The sequence below is a fragment of the Erithacus rubecula genome (assembly GCF_903797595.1).
Source record: "Erithacus rubecula genome assembly, chromosome: 8".
In the NCBI taxonomy this organism is placed as follows: Eukaryota; Metazoa; Chordata; class Aves; order Passeriformes; family Muscicapidae; genus Erithacus; species Erithacus rubecula.
In genome coordinates this window covers 11,360,091-11,387,494 of record NC_136659.1, presented here as the reverse complement: position 1 = coordinate 11,387,494, position 27,404 = coordinate 11,360,091, and the positions used below count along the sequence as shown (strand labels likewise).

The 27,404-nt window shown below is 43.4% G+C and overlaps 1 protein-coding gene across 1 annotated transcript in view; it reads right to left on the bottom strand.

The window, feature by feature from the left end:
* The window catches only part of CDK15 (cyclin dependent kinase 15), a 36,558-nt gene extending 9,279 nt beyond the window's left edge, over positions 1 to 27,279 (bottom strand). The window contains exons 1-11 of the mRNA XM_079311525.1: positions 27,150 to 27,279; positions 25,905 to 26,002; positions 25,262 to 25,341; positions 21,736 to 21,830; positions 20,889 to 20,951; positions 18,782 to 18,905; positions 18,092 to 18,212; positions 13,457 to 13,550; positions 10,158 to 10,221; positions 3,392 to 3,440; positions 848 to 987 (exon numbers count right to left, since the gene is read on the bottom strand). Coding sequence (XP_079167651.1) covers positions 848 to 987; positions 3,392 to 3,440; positions 10,158 to 10,221; positions 13,457 to 13,550; positions 18,092 to 18,212; positions 18,782 to 18,905; positions 20,889 to 20,951; positions 21,736 to 21,830; positions 25,262 to 25,341; positions 25,905 to 26,002; positions 27,150 to 27,269 — 1,048 coding nt within the window. The 5' untranslated portion in view covers positions 27,270 to 27,279. The remainder of the gene's footprint in view (positions 1 to 847; positions 988 to 3,391; positions 3,441 to 10,157; positions 10,222 to 13,456; positions 13,551 to 18,091; positions 18,213 to 18,781; positions 18,906 to 20,888; positions 20,952 to 21,735; positions 21,831 to 25,261; positions 25,342 to 25,904; positions 26,003 to 27,149) is intronic.
* Positions 27,280 to 27,404: the final 125 nt, after the last annotated feature.

Genomic DNA, 27,404 nt, shown 5'->3' with positions numbered 1-27,404 from the left:
TACACACACAGAGCACCTTCTGAAGGGCAGCAGTTTGGGGGATTGGGAGAGATGCTAGCTGGCTGCTTCTGCACTTGGGATGTGTCACAGGAGCCAGAAATTTGGTTTTCCAATAGCTTGACAACACAGACCATGAAGGCTTTTTCCTTAATTGCCCCTATCTTAAAAAACACCACCAAACTAACTAATGTACAGGGTACCCAGGAGGCAACAGGGAATGTGAGGTCCCTTTGGCCTGCAGCCCGATAGGAGAGAGCTTTTCCTAGTGAGGAGCAGAACTGCAGCTTGAGAAACCCTGTATTTGTTATCAGCTGAGGCCAGGAGAGGCAGAACTGTGTGTGCAGCTGTGTGCTTAGAGAAGGGAGCAAGGGAGGAAGAAGAGAAAGCTGGTCAAACTGAGGAAGAACAGGAGCAGTCCAAGGGAATTGGGGCTAGCACACCATGCTGAGCAGATGGGAATTCAGGACATTAGGAGGGACCAGCAGGTGAGTCACACTGAACACACAGTGTGAGCAGGGAAATGTTCAGGCCCTTGGGGTTACAGAATGGGGAAGAGATGACCTCTCAAAGCATATACACCTCTGCTTTGCAGATGGACCATGGTAGAAGCCTCTCTAGGTCCCATTGTAGTATTAACAATAGTCAAGTAGAAGAAAACAGAAGAACAAGTTGTCAAATTTGCCACAGGATGTAAACTTTGCAGCATACAGGAGTGGGGAGGGAGTGCAGGCAGAAAAGAGAGACCTCCAGGTGAATGGCAGAGACTTTCAAAATAGAGAGGAAACTCACAGTAAACATCACGTGTAGCAGCTCTTCCTTGGCAAGGTAAAATTGAGAGTTAACTTACCAGCAGGAACCTGACAGAGCTGAGGAGGCAGGGGGCTGAAGAAGCCATGAAGAAGAGCATCTTGTGCAGAGATTCGGCCTCGAGGGAAAGCTGTGAGCATCCTGGAGGCCAAATTCTCTGCTGCTGGCACCCTGCTCATCCTAGGAAAAGAGAAGGAAAGAGCAGCACAGGAGATGAGGATGAGCGAGAAAGCTGGAACCAGAACATGACCCAGCCCTTCTCAGCTTGAGGCAAAGATAGAGAGGGACACAGGGGAGCTGGATAAACCCAGCCCAGCTTTTCATGCTTTTCCATCTGAGTTTGTCTATGTTGGGGTATACCCATCCAGGATTTCAGCTCAAACTCATGTTTACAGACAAATTTTCTACTATCTCAATAACAGTAGTGCAGCTGGCTGTAAAATGTGTTGGGGATTCACAGAGAAGAATCTGTTTCTTGGGATGAGTGCTTAAAATAAATGTAATACACATATGCTCCATGCCCAGCAAATAGCAATGCCAAGTGGCTGCTCTCTAGAGGAGCACACAGCTGGGGACAAGGAAGTGGAAGAGAAAAACAAACCAACAAGGAAACAAACAAAAATAGTAATTTAGTTTTACAGCTTTTACTTTGTTTGTTTGTTCTGATCACATTTCAGCTTCAGAGCATAGCCTGTTGTGTTTCCTGCCTTGGCCCCCAATGGTGCTTTCCCTCCAAGTGACATCAGGGCTGGGATCTCCCTGCTCCTGCACTCCCCCTCCCTATATAGGACATTCAACATGCTGACATTCTTGTTTTGAGAAGATAAAATGTAAAATGTAAAAGAAGAGGAAAAAGCACCAAGACAGAAGGAGAGAAAGAGACCCTAAGAAACAAATTTGTAGAAGGTATCTGGCCTCGCTGTGGTAGATAATTGCTGAATTTTCACCTCCAGCAAAACATTTCAAGCACACGGTTCCTTGGGGATCAGGGCTGGGACAGGGAGCCAAAGCGTCCATTCTGAGAGTCTGGAGCTGCATGACTGGCTGCCCCTCCATGGCAGGGTCTTACTGGGAACCTTCTGCCCTCCCAGTCCCTGCTGCTGCAGGCTCCCACCTTGGGCAGCAGCACAGTTCAGTGCTTCCCACCATGGCTCAGGCTTCCTGGTGGTGGCCAAACTCTGTGGAGAGCTCCCCTTTGATTTCTCAGTTGTCCATGGAGAGTCATGGCTGAGTGCCTGCATGGAGCAGCTCCTTCCTCCTCCCAAGCTGAGCGTTCCAAGGCAGTTACTGGGCCATGGCAGCACCAGGGCTCTAAGGCAGATCTGGAGCTGGCCCACATACAGCCCAGACCTCTGCCACAGAGGTGCTGGCCAGCCCTTGGTATGACCTGTGATAGGGTCTCTCAAAGACTTACAGCCAAAAAGCAGAAGTGCGATACGGCACAGTTGCAAGGAATATACTTGTTTCTTTGTTCAGACTGAGAGAAGATTTGCTCTGTTTCAGGAGCTGCATTAAAAGGGTTTGGGACATACTGAGCTTTCTGTGTTTCTCAAGCTGTGCATGACAATGGCTGGCATTTCAGTAACCTGTGCTGAAAACTTTAGCATGTTTGTTCAGCCATTTAGAACAGCATCTAGGAACTCCTGCTCTGAAGGGCAGCACACTTCCCTCCTAGCAGGGCTGGATCCAAGCAATCAGCTGAACAGATAATAAACAGCAATGAAAAATGTGGTTATGTCCTCTAAGGATATTTATTTATTGACATCTTCATGTACACAATCTTGAGGACAAATCCTGTCTTGTCTTTTCCTACATATCTATAAAACCTGCTGTGTGCCTCAAAATCAGTTTAGGGGGATTTGATTTGAATTACTCCCTCAGCTAGGTTAGGGCACTTTGTCTGATTATAAATTTCTTTCACTGATACATATATACATTCTGTATAAGTGTGTCTGTCTGTGTGTATGTGTGTGTGTGTGTGTGTGTGTGTGTCTCTGTATATGTGCCTGAAAAAATACTCCCTTCCCTTAGGACACCAGGGAGTGATTCAGTGCTGTTGTGTCTGGTCAAGCTGTGTGTGTAACCATGGCCTTCATCTCATAGCTTTGGCCACTAAGAATGTGATTTTTCTTCTCCTCACTCCTCAAGATTATTTCATTGTCTCAGGAAAATGCTGTCCTAGCATGTCTTCCTTACCACAGTTGAGCAACATTCCTACAGTCTATTTTCAAAAATGAAAACTGGGACAGTGTAAAGTCTGTCCTCAGTCTGGGCAAGAGGGCCTGGGAAAGTACAACCTTCTCAATCGAACTGTGCCCCACAGAAAACTGCACACAAAGTCACTGAATCACTGCTTATCTCAGAATAATCACTACTCCCCTGAGAATAATAAACCCACTGTGTGTCTACCTTTGCTGCGATCTCTCAAAATCAGTTGCTTAACTGATGTTAGATCTGCTTGTTACTACAGAGCCACCCTGCTTTTCCTAGGCTTGCCAAAAGAGCTCATTTCAAGTTAAATGATTGCATAAAGAAACAAATAAACCCAGAGGCAATTTTGACATTGCTGTTAGAGGTAGCTTACCTGTCACAGATGACTCGGAGTCTCTGAGGTCTCCTGGAAGCAACCAGTTCTAGAAAGTGTAATATGCAATCACAAGATTAAATTAAAATCAAGCCAAAACCATTCTTTTAGCCTCTACAAAAAAATATGCTCAGAATTTCAAAGGGCCCTATAGAATCTATCATCTTATTATTTGTAGATATACATTATTCCTATAGGAGTTGAGTACCTGCATTGATCTTAATAAGGCCGTTCCAGTTCTGTAACCCTTTCTTTTCATATATCTGTGAGTAAGGGCCTTGAACCTCCTCCTGTTACAGTGTGAGTCTTAGCTTGGCATCAATAAAAGCAGCATCAGTCCCTAAAGCCTTCACACAAAGGAAGCAAAAAGAAGTTTGAAGGCCTGAATCCCCAGCAATTGTCTTGGCTTTCCAAGGGGCGGCTGAGCTTCACATATTGCCCCCATGGGTACATGGGGCTTTTCTACATGGATGCAGCAGTGAGACTGGGGACAGGGACAAGGCACTTGGATCCCACTGTCTTCTTGCCCAGAGCTCTCACTAGGTTTGTTGCCTGTCCACTTATCCCTGCTCATGGAGTCTTTGTGCCCACTGACTGCTGTGATCTCTATCAGACTGGAACTTAGCAGAGTTTGCAGTTTTGTGAAGTTTGTGTTCATGTTGATACTTTTCAAGGACATTTTTCTAAACATTGTGGTAAATACAGAGGAATACATTCCTCCAATGTTTTATTGTAAAGCATTAATTTTCTCAGGCTTAGATATGAATGAATGGCTTAAGCCTGGAAAATTTCCCTGTAAAGCTGATCAACAGAGAGATTTTCTCGCATCAGAAATGCTGCAATTTCTACCCACCTTTTCCTGACAGCAGAGAATGAACAGTGGCACTCCAGTTATGGGCAGGAGAGCAGGAAGGGTGGTGCTATCCTCCCTTCCAGCTCAGCCTGGACAAGCATTCCCCACAGCAGTGAGACCACCAGCAGGCAACACTGGTGTGTTCCAGGGTAAGTAACAGCTCAGGATTGAATTGTTCTCCTACACCAAATACTAAGGTGATTTTTAGAGCAGTAAAGGGGAATATAGCTTGGGATGGGATTCATGGCTGTTTATGTGCCAGAGCACTGGAATATCACCAATTTATAGAAGTTATATATTAGTATCTTGAATGCTCCCTTCCCAAATAAGTCACCAAGGCTGGCAGAACATTCCTCTTGGATCACTAGTAACATTTTCAGTGCATCATCTTCCCCTCTTTTTGCCCCTTTGACTGTAATGAAAGTATAGAAATAAATTACCCATATTGAGATGTAGTTTCCAGATAGAATAGGAGAAAGACAATTTTTAAAATGGTTTGGAAAGGCAAAAAAAAATTCTTTATGAGGTATTTCTGTATGAGGCCTCTTCATATTGCTGGCCAAAAACTTTTAGATGTTGTAACTTTCTGTCAGAAAAATTTGATTTGTGAGATGAAAGCATTCTATGACAATATATCAACTTCATTAAATATTTAGTAAAAATGCCAAGATTACTTAAGTACTGTACTTTACTGAAATCTTTTAACATTAATATTCTTTAATGAGTTTAACACAGAATTTTAAAAATGCATATTCAGTTGGTAAAGGAGGCCAAAATGTTTCAATGATATCTTAGTGAAATGTGTCTTTATTTTTGTGGAGTGCATTTTCAGGATTAACATTCCAAAGAGGAAATAGGATTTTCTTTACGTTCAAAATAGAAATATCAGCTTGCTTACTAGGAATTAGGAGGAATACCTGAATTATAGTGTTTGCTGTCTTGAGCAAGCCTCTTGACTTAAATTTATATTTTATATAACCTGGAGATTAATAATTATCTGCAAGGGATAGTGTAAGAGACAGTGAGCCAGCTACTCCTGTCCCTGTCTAAACACATCTCTCAGTGAAGAATTCAGCCTGAGTGAGGACTGCCAAATTTGCCACTTTGAGTATACAGAGCTTTGATTATAAATGGAAGATATGGGCAAGAAAACAGTGTGTCTCTGCTCATGGATTTAATGCAGTTAACTAACGCACTTTAAATCAGTTCAGATTAATCTCCTGACTGACCCCATATAGACAAATCCTTAGAGAATGCTGAGGCCCCATTGTGTTGAGCAGGGTAAAAACAGAGCAGTAAATATTTTCCCTACTGTAAGATTAAGACCAATCTAAAATTGTAAAACACTATAAACAGCTACTCCATAAAGGTAAGATAAAGAATATTTAGATCATTCCAAAAAGTGGATGAACTACTGATTTAATCGTCTCTCAACGATGATCTAGACATGAAATGATGGGATTGTGTAGGGCTGATCGGCTTTTTTTTAACCATATGAGCAGATCTGAAAGGTAGCACTTAGGTTTGTTATTTTCTATCCTTATGCAAGGCAGAGTGTGCTAATGAGGAAATACCTTCCCATTTGAAAACCCAGGTGGAAGTGGCTAATGGACTGATAATGAGGCAAGCAAGCCAGAGGACAAAAGTTAAACTTTCCTAATTGATGAAGAGAGAGAAAGAGGATGCCGAGTGCTGCTGGATGAAGGCAGTGGGGTTGCAGGCTCACAGAGAACATTTCTCTCATTAGTGAAATCTCTGTGGCTTCAGGACAGGAGCACAGCTCTGTCTGTGTGGCAGGCTGGAAACTGCAGGCTGTGCCCATTGCCACACAGATGGGAAGTTTCCCTATACCCTGGCTAGCATACATTGCACATTAGTTACAGTGCTGCTCTTCCCTTTGAGATCAAAGCCACATGCAGTTTATTATGACAATAAAAATTTTACCGTTTTAGAATTCAGTTTTCAACCATCCCATGTGTTAAATGAAGCATCAGCATAAAAACTGAGATTACAGGGGAAAAAAAAAAAAAAAAAAAAAAAAAGGAAAAAAAGAAAAAAGCAGTCGAAATGCAGACTTCATCTACATTTTCACAAATGTCATGGGAAGTTTGCGTTTCAGGGCCTGCTGCTGGATGCCTCCATCTGCTGGTGACATTTTGGAAACGCAACAGACACTGAAAATCCGTACCTGGGAGCACAAAGTGACTCTGGAAAGCTTCTAAATCTCATTCAGCATACCAAAGCCTGCAGATATGTGAAAAACTAGGCTTTATTTGAAAGTCATTGCTGCATCTGAAAATGCCTTGTGTGAAACCTGTATCTGCTCAGTGAGGTGATATTACCTGGCATAGGCAAGTTCATCATTCAGCCTGTGCAATAAATCAAGAAGTAAAGCTCACACTCAGTTCATCTCATTGTAGATAGATGTGCACTGCTTCCCACTCTTTGGAATCCAAATGTCAGAAAAAGGAAACAAAGAACAACTTGATGCATTGGGCACTCCAGTGTTCCCAGTCTGGCAAAAGCACTAGCTTAATGTCATGGGCTGTGATTCCTAATCCTTTCCTGCCCTTGACCCCTGCTGTCTAGATTCAAACTTGTAACCATTAATGGGGCTGGATCAAAACACTGGCCTTCTGGTGTCACCAGTGGTGTTTAGAGGGGATTTAAACTCACTGCTTTTCAGCGCAGTGAAATGAACACAGCAGTAGATTAATGCAAGGATTTGAGCTCACACAGCATGAGAGCTTTCAAAAATAGTGTTAACAGAGCTACAACTGCCTCTTTCAGGGGAAGCAAAATGAGGGAACAGAACAAATGAACAAACACGGGGCAGAGCCTTGTCGCTGTGGGTAGGGCTGGTGAGCCCGGGGAGCTGGGGAGACGCCAGCGAGTGCTGAGATGTGGGGCAGCAGCTCTCCCAGCCCTTCCTGCCCTCCAGGGAATGGCTCTCCAGCCTGCTTGCAGGCCCTGTGACTGCACAGAATTCCCTACCCCAAGTGCCTCTCCTGCAGAGAGAAGGGCTGGCCACGGATGGGTTACTCACCCATCCTTCCCATTCACCTGGAGTCAGGTTGAGACTGTATGGAATGGGCATGAGGCTGTTCTTGAACATCTTTGTGCAAGACACCGGGCCACAGGGTAGCCAAAATCTCCTTTGTACAATTCATCCCTTGCTGGCAGCCCATAGAGGAGGCAGAGGAGCTGCTTTTCCTCCAGCTGCCCCGTGTGTGCCTGACTCACAGACCCACAGCCCATGCTGTATCCTTTTCAGACTGCAGCAGGATGTGCTCAAGCCCACGGCAGCGACAGGAAAACATCTAAAGGCTTCCAGTTTTCATTTCAAAGATTCCTACTAACCCACCTGGCCCAGGAACCCTTCCAGTAACAATCTGAGTCTGGGGCTGAGCCTATGCTACTGAATCCAGTGGGAGTTTTGCCATCAACTTCAATGAGAATAGGATCACACCTCAGTGCTTTGTTTTGCCCGTGTTCGTTCCTTGCCGCGGGCAGGAACCTGTTTGTTTGTTTGCTGCCTGTGCTCAGTGTGAACATCAATAGGACTAGCTAAAAGAATTCAAACCATCAGATTTGGGGAAGAGCTCCAAAGTTTGTTTGCTTATCTGAACCAACCCAGGCACCCAGATTTGCACAAACGTTCTGGGAATAACCTCAGGAGAGAAGGTTTTCTGAGGCAGACTCCACAGATTGAACTCGGGATGAGCATGTCCTGGGGGGGAGACAGCTTTGTGCTTCAGGGAAGGGAGGGGAAGTGCCCAGAAGCATATAAATGGCACTTAGCTTTAAACAAAGATACTAATTTGTCTTCTTACCAGCAGTCCTATGAAAAAGTGAATTGATTTAGTGCATGAGTAGGCAAATAGTCCAGCTTTAGAACAGCCTTCTGTTCAGACTGGTTTGTGTAATCCAGGTGTGAGCCAAGTGCTTGGTTCCTGTATGTGGCTGGAACAGCTGGCAGCCTCTTAGGCTCTTAAGAGGGGAAAGGGATATTGCCTCTCCAGCTAACACAGTTATTGCCCCAAACACTGACATAGCAACCCTCTTCCATGTGTCTGCCAGTTCCCTGGGATGCTCCAACAGAGCAGTGTCCTCTGAGTCCTGCATTTCTGCCTGGCCCAGCCACAAAAGGGATCAGCATCCCAGTACCACAGCACAGTGCAGGTCAGTTCTGCCACTCTGGAGTCCATTAGGGAAACTTTCTATCAAGTCTGAAAGCAAGTCAGACTTGAAAAATGCTTATGACAGCTCGACTTGGCTGGGGATGTTGCCCTGCTGTCCAGGTGCCTGTCCTCTACTTCCCAGCCCTGCCACTGGCACCCTGCACAGCAGCAGAGGACAGCACTGCTACTCAGACCAAACAGAGCTGAGGAATCACCACTCAGGGCAGTTCTAGGCACTCACATTCTCTGCTGTCTGTGCAAGTTTCTTTGCTAACATAGCCTTAATGCTTGCACTTTTATGTTGTCCCTCTGCACAGCACCAGGATACCTAACCATCATCACTCAGAGTTCGTGTTTGTATCTTTGAGGTTTTGTATTAAGGTGATCAGCACAAAAAAAAATTCTTTGTGATTAGTTCCTCCTACACATGAGCATTTCTGTATCTCCCAGATTACTCTTCTCCACTCATAGATTACCCAGCCAGGCCTTCTACAACTTAGAGAAGAAAATGCTTCCTCCAGCTGTCTGCTCTGTGCTTGCTTGCTATCCAAATTAAACTTGCTGTGGACAGCGACACATTCCCATTTCACGCTGGTTTGATTAATGTGTCTCAGCTAATTGTGTGAAAGATTCCAGTCCTTTCGAGTGTGAGACCAGGTTATTGTTCTGCCAATATCGGCTACCATGTGAAAATGGGGGCTGTTTAGTGTTCATGCACCAGAATCAAAGGAGGGGCATCTTGGACTGGGTCACAGAGCAACACCCACTTCTTTGAAAAGATGTTACTATGCTCTACTAAACCTGTAAACCTCTTGCTCAAAGCACGTCTTCTCCCTCCTCCTCTCCCCCCTGTTCTTTTTTTTTTCCCTGTCCAGATAGACAGGCTCCCCCCACCACTCTCCTGTGGTATAAGTGAGAGAGAATGGCTAGATTGTGGATGGGTGAATTTCACATTCTGAGGTTTTTAATATTTCACTTTTATATTTCTCTTACAGTATGATCCTGCTGAGAGGCTGAGAATCAGTGCTCATCATTTCCCCCTCACTGACACTTGAATATATTTTCCCAGGAGAAAACATTAAACAAAAAGAGAAAGAGAGAAAGGGAGAGAGAGAGAGGGAGAGGGAGAGTGACTGAGCTAGCTTTTCAAAGCATACTTCTCAACCTGCCCACATCAAAATAAGAGACAACTGGCCCTTTGAAGTTCAGGACACAGACTTCTCTACCAGCCCATGTGGAAATAAAAGAATCCAGCTTTGTAAATCACACAGATTTCTCACCTTGCCCACATCAAAATCAGGGACAGTGACCTTTAAAGCTGAGGTTTAAAGGTCCCCAAACCAATCTCCATAAAAATAAGGAAAGTTCAGATAAACTGCATTTCCAGGTGCCTGTCAGCTTTTCCAGTCTAAACCAGGAGGCATTGGTCCTTTCCCCATTCCACTGAGGAGTGGAGACTAAATACACTGTGAGACTTTGAGCAATGAATTCTTCCATTAGACTTACATACACCAGCACTCAGTGAGGCAACTTTGCCACACATGTGCCTCTGTTTGCAAACTAAGCCAATCCCAGTCTTGTTGTAGGTCCTATAACACCACTGTCATTAAGGAGCTCAAGGGATTTAGTAACACCAAACCACAGGATTTTTCATAATAACAATTACTGACCCAACAGTGGAGTGGCTAGTGGCTCAGAGAAAAAGCTGGCCTTCTCATGAGTTAAATCCTACCTGGGTTATAGTTGGGGAGCTTGGAAAATCCTGGCCAGGTGTCTTCAGTTGGGACCCCCAATACCTGCAAAAGAAGAAAGAGTGAGAACAATGACCTCTTTCTGCTATTCTTTGCCTTGGTGTGGAGCTGGAGGAATCAGTGCCAGTGGAGAATGACTGGCCTTCCCTGTAAACCAATGCAGAATTACACTGCCCTGGCTGGTGCTGGATCTACCACTGTGCAAACAGAACACTGACATTTTAGCACTTGATTATGCAGCAGGAAACACTCCTGCTGAGATTGAATGCTGTTGCTGCTGGGAACATCAGTGAAGGCATATGCAGCTTCACTGCCAGATGACACTGCTGCCTGTGTTTGCTAGCCCAGGGATCACATAGCTGAGCCCTTTTCAGTGCTCAGGGTGTCCTTCCACACCAAAGCTGCACTGGGGACTCACTGTGCCCACTTGCACTGGCAGCAGCTGGTACCTTCAGCAGCAGCACAGGCTGTGAGCTCTGAGAGAAATCCTTGCATTCTGAGGCAAAAAAGCAAAGCTGGCAGGCAGGTCTAGTAGCTGGAGCTGAAAAGCAGTGTAGAACCTCACTGTGAAGGATACAGAGCTTCAGCAGTGTCTTTGGCCTTTATTGGGAGTTGTGGGCTTCAGCAGTAGCTGCTCACTGAGCAAAGTCTGGGCCAGTAAAGCCTCCTCCAACTTTGTTTTAGTTGCTGAAAGGTGTGAGATCGAGCATATCTATATTTCTGCAGTTGCAGATGTTTTGTGTTGTTATTATTATTACTTAACTCATGCAAAGTTCCCTGTCCCTATTGATATGGATGATTTGTGCTGAAGAGGTAAAGCCACATCTTTAAGAAAAGCTCAGAGCATGTGAAATAGTAGTATAAATCATACTGCTAGCTCCAAGCATTCAAAGCTTTCATCCAGTCAACCCCAAGAATTACCAGGTTTCCTTAAAACGCAGTAAAATTTTAACATGAAGAGTTTCAGGGGTTTTATTCACTTTCTCTTCTCCAACATTAGATTTGTCTCACATTAGTTATCCTTTGCATATGACAGACAATTCCTGTTCCTTAAAATGTAAGCTGAGATATATGACATTTAGAGTAAGCCAGGGAGAAAACAAAGAGGCAGGGTCCCCAGTCCATGTAGCCCCTCATGTGACACAGGAGCAGCAATGAGCAGCCAGGGATAGAGAGGAGAGATGGAGACTGCTTTAGGTAGCACTTGCCTCTAGAAGAATTTTTGGTAAAATGACAGCCAGTCAGTCCTGGTGATTCAACAGGACAAACACATTTCACAGAATGGGGGTTTTCCAGCCATGTATCTGTATGGGGTTTGAACCAATATTCCCACATGGAGATGAGTGAGCTGAGTGAGAGGCTCGTGCACACAAATGCAGATGGTCTCTACCAGTGCAGGGTGCCTCTACTACTAGTACATGAAAGGAACTGACTATTAGAAAACAGTAGGAATCCCCATTCTGAACCTCACACTTTGCAAAATATCTCAAGTTAGACATCGAAAGCCTCTAAGGAGCTTTGAAATATTGGTCTAACACAGAGCCTCATTCCAGGCTGTATAATATCATAAAACCTCCTGTGAAAAGCACTAATTATTTCATAGCTCTTTAAACTTCCTCATGATTTTTAAATAAGGGGGTTTTTTGCCTTCTACAGCACAAATCCTATTAATCATGGTATTAGTTTTATGGTATTAGAGAAATTACGATAGTGCTATAACCCTCTAATGCAAAACCACAGGAAATGTATCCAGAGATTTCAGAGACATAAGTGTAAGGATAGCCTTCATTCACACTCTGAGAAACTGGACCCTGCCCTGGCTTTGAACCTTGTTAATTGGCCAAGTATGGATTTTTTTTCCTGATAATTCTTTTTTCCCCCCACTCTCTATGAAAGAGAAATTCAGCATTTATTTAAATGGACTGAACTCCAGTATAAGAACTGGATGCACTTGTCTCACATTCCTACTTACAAGCAGAGAGGAAATCCCTACCAAGCAGGAGTGTTTCTGCATGAAGTGGTTAAACTGGAAAAATCTGAATTACCCAGTCTAATGGCTATAAAGTAATTTCTCATGATTTTAATGAATTTCACTTTTTCCGTACTTTCTCCTTTGAAAACCCATATTTCAGAAACACTCTACACATAAGACTAAATCCTTGAGAGGAGATGTGAGAGGGCAGACACAGAATCACAGAATCTGCTGAGTGGGAAGGGATCCAAAAGGATCATTGAATCCAGCTCCTGGCACTGCACAGGACACCTCAACAATTCCATCATGTGCCTGACAGCATTGTCCAAAAGCTTCCTGAACTCTGTCAGGCTTGGTGCTGTGACCACTGTCCTAGAGAGCCTATTCCAGTGCCCAAACATCCTCTGGGTGAAGAACTTTTCCCTAATACCCAACCTAAACCTCCCCTGACCCAGCTTCAGGCCATTCCCTCTGGTCCTGTCTCTGGTCACCACAGAGAAGAGATCAGTGCCTGCCCCTCCTCTTCCCCTCACAAGGAAGTTGTGACTGCAGTGAGGGTTCCTCCTCAGTCTCCTCCAGCTGAACAGACCAAGTGATACCTGCACCAAGATCTGATATGAATGCAGAGTTGACCTTGCTGTTGAGTCAAGTCAGTCTGTAATGCTCAGAACGTGTCAGTGCTGCTGACTGCCCTGTTCTACCAAACTCTGGGAATGTGGCTCTGTGTCGTTGCTTCCCCAGCAGAAAAAACAACTTAGGAAGCTCCTGAATATGTTTTTCTCACTCACTGTTACCTTCATAAAGTAATTTCACACTCTCCATTATCCAAAATCAGTCTCTAGAGTGCACCATAAAAACTGGATGATACAAAATGTGCCAAGTTAAAATGAAGAAGGATCTCTGACAAGCCTCAGGGTCTTGCCATTTTCAAGGTAGCTGTGGAGCAGTATTACAGCTCCTTTGTGAGAATGTGGTGTGCTGTATCCTACAGTAAGTAAAGGATTTAAAAAGAAGCAACAGAATTTGCAGTACCTGCACACCTTTTATGCCTTCTTCAATTTGATGTCACTTTAATTGGCTTTAAATTTTTGATGAGATGACAAACATCAAAGGAAAGTCATTTGATTTACTCCTGTGTCTGTAAGAAAGTTGCCAAATATAAAATGGGTTACAAAGTCTGCTGTGAACTTGGCAGATTAGACCAAATTATTTCTGCTATTCACAGGACCTATGCTTAGGACTTCAAAACTAAGTAGGCTGGAGCAATGGATTCTTTTTCTCTTCCATTTCAGGGTGTATTTTACTCACCGCCCAGATCTTCTCCAGCTGTTCATGAGTACCAGAAGTTGCTGCAAATATTGGCTGACCCTGGAACATTTCCACAAATATACAGCCTGCACTCCTGCAAGAAACCCAAGGTATTAACTCATTCACATAAATAATATATATATAATATGATTGTTTGGATGGGCAGGGAGAGAAGCAGAGATAATTGTTGGAATGGAAATACAGAAATTCTGATTTGTAAATGCAGAAGTCTTGATATAAGCTTACAAATCAAATAGGATGGGAGCAGACCAAAGGTAAGTTATGCATTCACATGCCTCCAGGATTTCAGAAAAAAACCCAAAGGGGTCAAGGTTCCATACAAGTCTGTCCTATCTCCTTTTTCTCATCAGCACCACTCACTAAAAAGAAAATTCACTGTTCACCAGCAAAACAAGACAGGTGATATCCTTGGAAAAGAAACCCACTAAGCACTATCCTTTTTTCCCCCCAGTTTGAAAAAAAAAAACTGTTTCAGGTCTCTGTCCCTTAATTCTCTTACAAACTATGTGAAAAAAGGGTCATGGCAGAAGCCTGTGGAGTACAAGGTTACTTCCTATGAGAAAAGGGTACAAAATTGAAGTACTTACAGTAGGAAAGATAATCAGGGAGATACTACATGCTTCATTGTCTTGAAGGATGTATTAGATGCAGAAAGAACACAGAGAACCAAAACAAACCAGTCATCTCAAAAAAAACCAACCAAAACCTGCCAATTTGTTTCATTTTACTAAGGTGGATTAGTCCTCATGGCAGTAATGATGAAATAGTTGTGAACAAGGTAGACTTGTCAATTTGCAACTATTCCCATCTCTTACTGTATGGTATAAAACTCCACTCATTTACTTTTTAATCTTTTTCTTCAATTTTTCTCTAGGTTTTCTGTCTTTTCACTAAGTCCCATTGCAACCTTTTGGGTTTCAGTCTCATTCTTCTTTGGTTATATCATATTTGAGTCCTTTAAGCAGAACTTTTGAAAAGCCAGCTTTGTGTTACAAGGTCTGAAAGTATTATTTTCACTTGTTTAGCAATAACTGGTAATCTCTTCTGGTCATCTGCACTCCTGTGTTACCCCTTGCACGAAACTTAATCCACAGGTTTTGCAACACAGTTTTTTCTGGTGTTTCAGAGCACTACCACAAGATTAGACATTACTTTGGAGCCCACAGATGTATCTAGTGAGAGCAGGGTCATACCAGCACTGTTTTCACAGCTGATGTACGTGCTCAAGTGGCTCATCCTATTTTGCAACCACAGGGGCTGCTGTGATCAGCTGATTGCATTGCACAAGTTCAACTGTGCATGGTCAAACCAATTTAGGTACTCTTGATTTGTAGGGGGAAGAGAAACAGCTGTCTGTGTTTTTGGAACAAGTGATGCTGATGTTCTACCACAGCTTGCATTGTGATATTCTAGCTAGAAAGGGCCATTAGACTGGCAAAAGCAGAAACTTTAGAAACTAATGGTAGTCATAAAGCCTTGCAACAGAGCCCTCAAATTTCCTTCTGAGAATTACAGTTACTGCTCTAACAGCATTATGAGGATTTTTCTGATAATGAGGATGATTAAAAAGCATCTACTTTTAAATGTTTTTAAATATTTAGACCTGGGGTTGTTTTGCTTTCCCCCTTTTCCTTCTTTCCCATCCAATATGAATTTCTCAAGTCTTCTTACCCCTTCCAGTCTGTAAGTTTCTTAGAGGGTCTCAGTCCTATAAAACTGCCTTGGGAAGAGATAAGGCAGAGGGAGGGATCTTTTGGGAAGAGGCCTAGACATGATATTTTAGCAAGTGCCAGATATGCACAGGAATAAAAACAGTGACAGCTAAAGTAGTAGGAGATATTCAGGGATATTCTGGGAGCAGAAGCAGAGCTGATCCAGACAGTACAGTTGTATCATCTGCAATCCCTGGGGAAGGTCTGAACACTGCATTTCTTCCTCAGTCTGCAATGCTGCATCACACAGTAGACAGGTTCTCATCAGGATTAAGATCTAGGATATCTCTATGGCATGCCAGAGTTCCCTCTCCATGTTTGGGGTTTTTTGTTGGCACTAGGAGTTGGCAATTTTATATTTAACCAGAAATAATATCCTTCCTTTTGTTCATCACCAAGCCTGGTCTGTAGAGTGGAGCCCTTAGCCAATATCTCCCAGTTTGGTATAGTGGGGTACTGAGGAGAAGGCTGTAGTGAGCCTGGCAGGTCCATGTTAAATGACTGCATGTGAACTCCTATTCTGCATGAATCTACCAGGCAAGATCACTGTGATTTTTTTTCTCTCTTTTTTAAATGAAAGATTATACAAGGAAAGCCTGACTGAAAAGAAGACATCTTAAGGCAGTCATGATGTTTGCAGGCACTAATGTGGCTGTGCATAAAGGACTTGGTATTTTTCAAAAACAGGAAAAAAAAAAGAATCCTCCTGATATGCAGTGTAATCTCCCTAAAATCCCTTAATTGAATCTTCTAAAGTCCTGAAGAGATAGTGAGGGAGAAAGAGAGAGAAAAAAGGTACAGAGAGATTAAAGCAGCTTTTCTAGTTAGTCCGAGAGAGACCAAGTCTCCTTCTATATCTCTTTCTTCATCTATTCAAGGCTTGATTCACTTCTCATGTGCCTCCCACTGACAGTATTGCTGCTCAAGCACACTATGCATGAATTGCCATAATGTTTTATTTTGTTATAATTGGTTTCTTTAAACCAAGGCTTTGACACCCACTGTCTCATGCCATTACCAAGGGCATTCTGACCTGCCTTCATGTAAATTGCAGCATCCAAAAGATGTAGGGTTTTTTTTCCTTTCTTCCCAATAGACAAGTAACATCTGTGTGAATTCACATTATTTCCTAATAGACAAAAATTGAACTTAAATGCAGTGTACATCAAGATAATAAATGACTCTTGTTAGAGGAAGTTACTGAATAGAGCTCACTGAAGCACTCTCTATTCTCTCAGCGTGACATCTTTCTTTAGGGCAAACACTTTGAATGTTGTTATTATAAGGAGGCATTATAACAAAGGTGCCTATAGTGTGGATGTAGTTCAGTGGGACGGAGAGCACTGTGCTGTGGGAGCTGGGATCTTTCTACACCACTCCTATGCTGCTGTTCATTACACCAGAGCAGAGTTATGCAGTGGGGATGTTGGTTTTGCATAGGCAGAAATGACACGCTCTCTGTGCATAGCTGGCTCTGGACAAGGGTCAGCTTTCAGGGAAAAAAAAAACAACAGGCTTATGCCTGATACAAACCCTCTAATCTGCTAGGCAGGCATCTTCTTCAAACTCAGCAGACATTTCTGAGAGACTGTCTGGAGGGAAAAATGACAGGTAGTGGGGGTAGCAGACAGGACTATTTAGACTGGCTTAGCAGCTGGAAGCCATTAGAATTTAGCAGGGTTTTCCTCCTTAGAGAAGTCTTTAAATAATTAAATTAGCAGCAGTCCTAAGGAAGTAAACAATCTAAAAACTTCCGTTTCCCTGACCTGTCCTCCAGACTTAGGTCACTGGAGTGTCTGATAAGCTGCAGACCTCTGGAGGGAGATACAGCCTGTGAAGAACTGAAGCTTTGCTGTCTGTAAACTTAACCAGCCCTTTGCACATTCTTCAGCCTGCTGCATTCCTACCCTTTCTCAGCTTTTGACTCTGCAGTAGTTAAAAATGAGTCCTGGTGGGACAGGTACAAGCAGAAGATTAACTGATCTGAAGAAAGAGTGAAGCAGCAATAGCATCTACAGATGTAAAAGTGCACAGAATAAGGAGAGTCTCCTGCAACTTCATGAGCTGCATGCTGTCCACGAGCATGTGAGGACTGTGTTGCTTGAAGTGGGCTCAGGCTGGTGCAGAAGTGAGCCAGAAGGCTCATGAACCTTACAGTCAGCCCAGCTACTGGGCTGGGCCAAAAGGGCCATGGACCCTGTGAAGCCTTCATCCTCTCCTGTTTTCTGCCCACTCTCAGAGACTCCTCTCCCTTCTATGCATGTGCAGCTTGTTTCCTTGTTTCCCAAATACAGGATTTTGGGGTAGAACTCGTACAGAAACAAGGCTTTAACAGACACAGCCATTCTAAGTGAAATACATACTGCATTGAGACATGGTCTTTGAGAAGAAGGACAAAATATCACAGAAATAATTAAAATCTCAGGCACTTTTCTATCTCCAGACTCATTGAGAAACCCTTTAATGCCACATTCTGTTACCAAGACCAAAGTAATTGATGGTGCCATTGTGGATCCATTGTTTTTAAACGAAGCCACTTCTGCAGAGAGTTACTGCTGACTCAGCTGACTACACAGATATACTTGCATTGAGAGAAAGTTCTCTGTTGCAAGACAGGAAAATGCTCCATACATGTTACCAGACAAGATGCATATCTGTAATAATTATTACCAGATGAGTTTTGTATCAATCTATAGCTGAGATGTAGTGACATCATTCCCAAAACTTCTATGAACCCTCTATGAAACTTCCACAAAACTCCACACCGCTCACACATTTTCTGCTCACAGGTAAAGATTTCTCTACTTACAACAGTATCTACTGTAACTTTGGCTGATTTAATTTAATTCAGATAAAACTGTTTTTCCCAGGGAACCCCAGATGCTTTGCTATTGGTCAGTACCAGATATCTATATCAGAAGAATAAGCTGTAGCTCCAAGCAGCACATCAGGAGGGCGGTACCACAATGTCACAACTTCAGAGGAGTATGTCTGTCTGGGGATGGACTGGGCACGAGCAAGGCCTGCAAAACACCCCCAATAAACCAACAAAAAACCACTGTGTTAGGGCAGTCCTTCTACCTGTATAGTGAATAGATGATAATAATTGGAAATAGGGCATTATTTTCTCTTTAAACACAAGTAAACTCAACGCAGCTTACAAGCAATTGACAAAAAAAAGTGTGTCTGGAATATATCTCTGGGACAGAACAAATCAAGTAATAGGCTGTGTTTTGTAGAGCTTTATCATTTGGGACTGAAACAGTTATCCCAAACCAATGCCAAGAAAGCTTTTTGGGTCACATATTACTATAGACTCTACACATTACATTATTTTCTGAATGGAAAGGGGTTGATTCTTTGTTCTCTTGAGCTAGTTTTACATGGCAGTAATTGCTCTGACTTAAATGAGGTTAATCCCTGCACCTATCAGGATAAATACAAGAAAAGCTGGACTGACCACAGAAATAGTTTCCTGAAGTTCAAGGAAAGGTTATGCTTCTCTGCCTTAATTGGTTGTGGATACAGATCTCTATGCATGCTACAGCTTTGGTCTGAGCAGATACACAGCTGTATCCAAACTGTGACTCACCAAAGTCGGCTAATTTGAGCTCACCGAGGCAACTGATGAGCAAGTTCTGGGGTTTCAGGTCTCGGTGAAGAATGTGTTGTTGGTGGATGTAAGCCAGGCCACGCAAAAGCTGGAACATGAAGAGCTGGAAAAAGCCAACAAAAAAAACTGAAATGATTTTGTGTGACTTTGCATTGATACATTAACTCTGAACTTTAGGAGAACCCTGGAACAAAGCAGAGACAAAGCAAGTAAGAAACCAGTAAAAATCCCAAAAATTAGTAGATCTGGTTGAGGAGGAAAAACCTGTGGTGGGTTATGACTGCTCTACAGCTTTCTGAGGTTTTCAGGGTGGAATATTTGGCCAGGAGGGCAGTTTAACTGTGGTCTGTAAACACACATTTTGGAAATTTAACGTTTCTTTAGAAATGGACTGTTGATTGCAGGAGCAAGGTCAGCTTGCCAAAACACAGACCCCAGCTCTCAGAACAGCAGCTGTGTTGATTGCAGTGCTCAAGACAAAGACACAAAGACACACAGCCAAAGAAAATGAGAGCCTAAGGAGCTGAAGGTTTGCCCCTTGAGCCAGATGGCAGCAGCTGACTGAGTTCCATGGCTGCTGCACGTGCCACCAGGGCAGCAGGGAACTGACTGACCTGGCAGGGGGAACTGTTGGCTACAAGCTGGGAGAAAACATGAGGACATGATTTAAAAAATACAGCAAATCAGATACTATGAACAAAGCAAGCAAGCAAGAAGGAAACCAAGCAAGAAAGGAAGCCAAGAAATAAACATCTAACTCCCACCATCATGGTTGTCTAAATAAGCCTGAGGTAAAATAAGTTGAGCTGAAACAAAGTATGAAGCTGGACAGTGCATAGAAACAAGTAATGACTTCACCATAGAAAATATATTTTTCACCAGAGGTTTAACCTGAAGAGGAGGAAAAACAGTGACACCCATAGGTCATTTTTGTACCAGAAAAGTGTCCCTGTAACATTCTGCATGCTTATAACATCTTCCATAGGAATCACTCAGAAAAAACAAACAGCATTTGCCAGCAAAACTGAAGCAAGCTAGATGACCCTCCTGAAGGAGCAGTAAATAATTTTGCAGTTCAGTTCCTGCTGACAGTGAGGATTCCAGACAGGAAAGCAGAGCAGCTGGCTAGTGTTTACTCACAGAAATGCCAGTGAGTATATATTACAGCCATGTGCTCCACGTGCTTTACAATCATGTCTGGTAGCAGAGCCCTTGAGATCTGTGCCAAAATGACTACACTGCATCTCAGATGTATCTGAGCTTTAAGGATGTTTAAAATCTGAGGCCCCAAAAAACTTCATTAGAATTGGTGTTGCTTAACAACTATCTGGAAAAAGATGTGAACAATGTGGCAACATTTAAAGATGACAGAAGTATTTAGATTAGTTGTGATAAGAAGTGACAGCGAGGAACTTCAGAGAGATCTGACAAAGCCAGATGAATAGGCAGTTTGATAAGATATAAAGTTATTGTTGACAGCTGTAAGATAAATTAACTGAAGTTGCTCAGGAAAAGGACCCAGGCATTCACTGAGGACATCTGCACTGAAACCTTAAGCCAGCTTGCAGCAGCAGTCCTGAAAGTTAATTAAATGTGAAGATGCATACAAAGGAAAGCAGGAGACAATCATAACATCTATAAAGTAAGGGTACATGTTGGGCTGTGTTCAGATCCACTCAACCAATCCAAAAAGCTGTGGGAGAAACAAGAGGGACTTAAATGACTGCAAATATGAAGATAGTTCCAAATGAAAAGACAGTAAGATGTGAGAGTTTTTAAGTAAAGAGAGGAATAATGAGTTGTAACAATAAGAGGGCACAAATTTGTGTAGAGATAGGTTTCCTTGCCACAAGATGTCATTGTTCACAAAAGCTGAATGTCCACTTGCAGAAAATAGGAAGAGAGGCTAACTAAAAAAAAAGCTTGGAGACTGAGAGGGAGCTTGTTACATCATCAAAGGCAGATTTTCTCCAAAGTTTTTGTCATATATGTAGCAAATAAATATTAGCAATTTACAATGACCATACTTAGTGGAAAATAACTCTTCCTCATGTCTTAAGGGATACAAGTCTTCTAAGGAACTCACCATAACATTGCATGAATGGAGTCCTCCAGGATGCTGGCTCATGTACTGTGCTAGATCTGTGTGCTAAATAAAAGAGAAGAACTTGAGGCAAATCTTCAGCTGCAAAATGCCTCTACCAACAATGCCTCCTCTGTAAATGGAAAAATATGTAATTGCTACAACAGTGCCTATTTCACCTAGGTGAACATCTGGCCAGATGCAGCACAAGTATGTGCTTAAGTTCTGGGTCACATCAGGCACCTGGCTGAGCTGTTATCTCACCCAGCATTTATGACCTGAAGTTGCTGGTTAACAGAATTCATACTTGTGCAGGAACTAATCATAAAGCTGCAATAAGACAGTTTCTGTATTTTCTTTATAATTTGGTTGACTACCCTCCAAAGCAAGAGAAGTAGCAAGATTCATGTGGAGAATTTTATTGGTATCCTTCCTGGTCTCCCCATGAGAGCAACTCACAGCTTGGTCATGGTAAGCCACTGGGGTCAGTGCCAAATCTGACCCCAGCTGGGATGTGAGCTCATATCATTATTTGTTATCCTTGCTGTGGCTCAAAAACAGTACTTTTATTGTGTTGGCAAGGCAGAAATGGAGCTAAATAATGTCTGCCACCCCAGTGGACACAAGACATAGAATTATTTTTGCATACAGCTGTCGCATATACAGAAAGAAAAGAGTAAGACTGTGTGGCTGGAAAGCAGGAGATCAAGAAGGAAAATCAATCATTGCACTAAAGCATTACAACTTGTTTCTTTGCAGATGTCTCATAGTGCAGTAAATTCATTCTGCAGCCACTTCCCAGTACTTCCCAGTACTCGCTCCACAGGAAGCTAGAAAAACATCAACTCACCATGTACTCTAAGACAAATGTTAGTGTCTCCTTGGTCTGGATAATGTCATGAAGCACTACAATGTTGGCATGTTTCAAACACTTGAGAATAGAAGCTGGGAAAACACAAAAGGCAGATCAACGTTACTGCTGCTGGAAGAGGAAGGAGAACGTGCACAAAACAAGGCAGTGAAAATAAAAATCTGGGTAGTTACAGTCCAAACTTGGCAGTTCTGTGAGAAGTGGCAGCTCCTGAGCCTGAAGGAGGATGGATCAGCTCTGCAGAGAAGCAAGTATCAGTGCCCCAGGCTTGGCAGGAGCCCATCAATCTCTCAGAGGTGGGATCTTGCCTCTGTCTGAAATAGCAGTTCACAGTTCCCAGGTGTCAGTTTATAAGCTGAGGAGAAATCATTTCTTCCAGGTAAATGCTGAGGCAGGACATGGGAGCTCCCAGAGCTGGAAGGCAGCAGCTTCTAGCCTGTCACTGAGCTTCCCATTCCTCTCCCATCCACCTCCTGGTGTGTGCCCTCAGTAGGGCCTGTACAAGAGACTTCTGGAAAAGCTGGGTTTCTACCAGTTTCCAGCTTCACAACAACAGAGCAAAAATCTGCAAAAAGAAATCACTGTAGTTCTAAGGTAAATTCCAAGTTGCATTCATATTTCGTGCATATTGGTTACTGTCTCTGGTTAAAATCTCTAAGAACAGAGATGATGAAGTTACTGAGTGAATAGTAACTTGTTTGTATTTATAAAACTTGTGCAAGCTTTTCTTTCAGCCTAACTATCCAGAAGCATCATTGCAGCTGTGTGTCCCTGGTCCTCAGGTCCTGACATGCCTTTGCCAAGCCTTGGCACATCCAGGGTGGGGTGATGCAGGGGTCAGCATGTGGAAGAGTCTCTGGCCCCATAGAGACCACAGAGCACTGACTGATACTAAGACAAGAGCTGCAGCCTTCTGAGCCTTTTGGTATTGGGTTTGCTATGTTAGAGCAGGCTCCAGCCAGCACACTCAGGAAAGGAGCTTCTCAGCAGAAACTCTTCATGGGGGAAGAGAGTGCACAGCTTAATTATTTGCTACCTTAGGTGTAAGACAATACAGCAGTAAGTCTGTACACAGGAGGAATGTGGGGAAGAGGTGAAGCTGGGATTATTTTGCCTGTAGGTCACTGGCACAACTGAAAAATCTGACCCAGCTGTTCACAAACTACACAGAGAAAAGCCCTAAAGCCCCCAAAAAGCAGATGTCCCTCACTTGGGATTTTAGTTCTGCTTTTGGCGTAGCAAAACAGCCTCAGAGCTGTTTCAGACCTACTTTTTGCTGCTGATTAAAACCAAATTAGTTTACTGTCAGACCACACAGTGCTACAAATTTCATTCAAATAAGGCATGGGTGTACAATCTTGTTTCAGCTGAATTAGCTGAAGCACACAATACAGAGCATGGGCCAGCTGTGGGAGGCAGAGTTTTAGTCACAATCAAAAGCTGCTTTTTTTGTTTTTCAAACAATCTGAAAAAGGAATTTGAAGAGTTTCATGCTGGTAAAGCAAATTTATACTGGATTAGCACTTTGCCCTTGCGACCGTAACAATTTCACCTGGCTCTAAAGCCCTGCTGCCAGAGTTACACTGTGTGACACAGCTGTGACCCAAGCCTGTGTCAGTTCTGAGCCTACTGAGCAGTAAGGGATGCCTCATTCAGCACAAATACTGGAAAGAGCAGACTGCAGAGTAGTTCCTGCACAGAGCTTGGTGTGGCTGCAGCTAAACTGCCTCTGCTATTGATACTAGTCCATCCAGCTATCACCAGTGTGCACTGCAGTATGGACCTTAAACTTGCTCCACACTGCACTTAACTGCATATCAACCCAGTAAAGATACTCTGGCTAGAGCCCATCTGCTACAGAACAGGATAACCTGACTGTGATACCTCAAAATTCCCATATGAGAGGAGCTATTGCTCCAGAGGGGCAGCACAGTGGGTCCACAGTGAAATGGAGGATTCCGAGCCTGTGCCTCCATCAGGCTTCTGGGAACTGCTCCTCACTTTGCTGCTTCTACAACCCCCTGCTGGGGTGTCAGGTGCTGCTGCCAGAAGGGAGCTTTAAAGGCATTTTGTCTCTGCAGGGCTTCCTGGGGTGAAGTGTCTCTTTGTCAGGGAGTGCATTCCTCCGGGGCAGCACAGAATGCGCCGCCCTCATAAATCTTGTGCTTTGTTTTTGCTACTGACTTACATTGTAAATTTGAGGTGTCAGATGCTGCAAAGCTCAGCAGTACACAAAAGACCTGCTTAAAGCAGACCCATCATAGGATCACCCTTGTTTTCTCCCATAATGAATGAAGTTAAGACTCCCAGCCTGTCCAGCAGAGCATGTTAAAGGGGTGCTGATCTTTAGCTCATCATTAGTTCAATGCAGATAAAGCTTTTAAGGCTTATTTTACTGGTGGGCTACAAGTGTAAAAGCAGAGCAAAAGCACCACAGCAAATGAGTGTGTAAGAAACTGTAACACAAGCCAGTTTTTAAATAGGCATATTTAGGTGTGTCTCTGATTTCACACAGAATTGGACTAAGGACTTAGTAAACTTTCTTGTCTTAATTACAGTTATAAACCTGGAGTGGATTCAGTGACCTCTCTTTATCCTGAGTTGCCTGCTATGAGAGGCCTAGTGTTAGTGCTGCTCTGTGGAAGCTGGCACATCTGGTCTCTGACTCTTCATCCTTGTGACAAGATTAACCCTGGTTTCACAACTGCAGTAAGAACTAAAAAAAACCCTATGTGTTTCATCTTATATCGATAGCTTTCACTAATACCATAAAACAGACTGGCACAACATTGCATATTTCTGTTTATGGAAGAAAACAGATCATGATCTTCTTGGGATTCAGCAGATGAAAATAGAAGCCTCAGTTTCAACTTAGTCTGTAGGGAAATATAAATACTTTCAGCCAAAATCAAGCACTTGCACAAAAGCATTTCTTTCTCCAAGAAATTGATAAATCTGCAGACATTTTGCCCAGTGCTCTACAAAGTTGACTGATAAGAAGAATTTCTCACTGGACTGAAATGACAGATGTTATTTAACACTAGTTTTATTGACAGTATCTGTCTTTAGGCTGGCATCTGTGATGCTCCAGGTATCAGCTAGGAAAGTGCCATGGTTGTAGTAACAAACCCACAACTACCCAATGCAGCAGGGGCAAAAGCTGTGTAGTTTCTAGAGAAAGTGAGAAAGCAGCCGTGAAGGAAAACAGAAAGCTAAAGGTGAAAGAGGCCCCTGACACTGCTAGAAAGAACATATTTTGTCTGCAGGTGTCACTTTCATTATCACAGGCATGGATGGATCTGTCACAAGTGCATACACCAGAGATTGCTCCTCTGCACACCTATGCAGCCCAGAGTGAAGACATCCTCCATGAGAGGGTAAGGAAACTGAGAATTCTGGCAGAAGGACGGCCATCAATAAGCAAGAAATGACTGATGGAGACATCATGGAGCTTTTCCAGGTTAAAACAAATGCTCTTCCAGAGTGATGTTCCTCTATGTCTTACCTTCTCGAATGGCTGTAAAGGGCACTCCCTCCTCTGCCTCCAGCCTGATCACTTTCAGTGCCACCAACTGGCTGTTGATCCTGTCAGGTCACAGTAGAAGGTCACATGAAGCTTCTCAGTGCTTGGCACAATAACATCAACAGTCTCCCAAGCAAAAACCCAAGCAAAATGTCAAGGGCTTGCTGACCCACTCAAGCTCAGAAGGGAATTACAAACCTACTCCATCTTGTGTTCATTAGCAGTGAGCTGGGAGCCAGCCCACCTGGCTAGAGAAGCACTGTGCTGCTGTCCAGGCATTGTTAGAACATGGCTTTGAGCAGTGGCCCCACTCCACCTTCTCACAGCTTCCCTGCCCCTGTGTGATGGCAGCTTGACATCATGCCCAATTTTCCACAAGTGCAGAGATTCCTCACCTCAAGGAAAACCTTTGCTCTCTCCCTGGTTCAGCCAGACAATCTCCTGGCACACTGCTGTGGATCAAAGAGTCTTTGTGGTGCCTCCATGGCTGCATGGAGGAGTTCCCTGAAAAATTGGGATGGGGCTTTGCAAATATCCTGCTTAAAGCAAAGCTGGACTTTTGATTAGCCATTATCTCCCACAAGGAGGTGTTTTCAGCAAGCACTGGGAAGGCAATATTGCTCACCTGCTGATCCCCTTGTACACAGTTGCACAGGACCCTTCACACAGCTTCTCTAGATGTACATAGGATGTGGCAGCTCCAAACGGGATGCCTTGTCTCTGCTTCATGAAGAAATTGGCATGTGTTTCAGATTGTTGGGTAGAACAAAAAGCTACTAGCAGGTCATTCAGTAATTAACTACTAGTGCATGGCTGGAATAACCATAGGATAAAATATCTCCTGTCTGATTCTATGGATGCTGCACCTCAGCAGCATCCTACTCCTGGAAAGAATCAGTGTAACTCCAAGGACCTGTGTCCTGTACCTCCAGCTCTGGAGGGTGTGGAGCTGCAGGGGCTGCAGATGGCAGAGAAAGGGATGCTCTGGTTACATCTAACAGCTGGCAGAGGAAAAGGGGACAAACTGTCACTGGCAAACTACCATTCTACTGATGAGTTTCTTTTCTTTCTCCTTGACTGCAGTGGCTTTGAGCAATGCACATAATTTTCATCTCTCTCTCTTCCAGTCATAGAGCTCCAGTACTGCCTATAAGGGGAGCAACTGTCTGTGTGTTCCTGTGTTGGTAAATGGTAGTGCTCATGCAGAACACACAAAAATAAAGCTGCCTTAACTTAAGCAGAGGGTATTTCTGCCAACATCCTTCTAAATGCATGTTATTCCCCCTTACCCTTGAATTATTCTTCTCTAAATAACCTGTTAGGGCAGGGACCAAAAACCAAATGCAGAAGTGGAATTTCAGGAAGTTTACATTTATGTATTCTTCTCACCCTTAATCCCTGACCTTCTTTCTCACCACTGTATAATTTACATAGCCTGTTAATTTGGCCCATACAGCAGAACAGTGCTGTACACTACACAACTATAAAAAAGTAGCAATGAATGGCAAGCAGGCTTCAAGCTCCTCCCAAGCAGCTGTATTGAAAGGATTATAATTGGACAAGACAGGATTTGCAATCTGTGGTATGCTGCCTCCTCCAGAACTGTAGGTTGTTGGCTGCCTCCCTGTTCCACAATCTCTCATCGGCATAGAACTCACTAGAGTGCAATCTTCTCTCCCCGTTCATCACATCAAAGGCATTTATTGTCATCTAAGGTTCCTCTTTCAGCAGCTTCACAAGCCTGAAGCTGCAAAGTTTGATGCTGTCTGGTTAGAAGCAAATGTGACAGCTTTGCACTCCCACAAGTGGAAGAAGCACCCAGGCTTAGCCTATCTCAATGCAGAAGCATCACAATATATATATTAAATACCTCTGCTGTAGTCACTGCTTCCATGTGCTGAAGGCCTTGGATTTGTTGGGAATCCCTTCTCTCTGAACAGCAGCTGCTGCATCCTGGTCTGACAGCGCTTACACACAGCATGTCTCCCATGTGGTCCCATTTAAATGAAACTGCATCTCTTTTTCTCCGTGCTCCTCCCCGTCCCTCTGTGTCTGTAACAACAGCTCATATGACTCACATGAGATCTCTGCCTCAAACAGTCTTGTGATTTCTGCAGATTTTTCT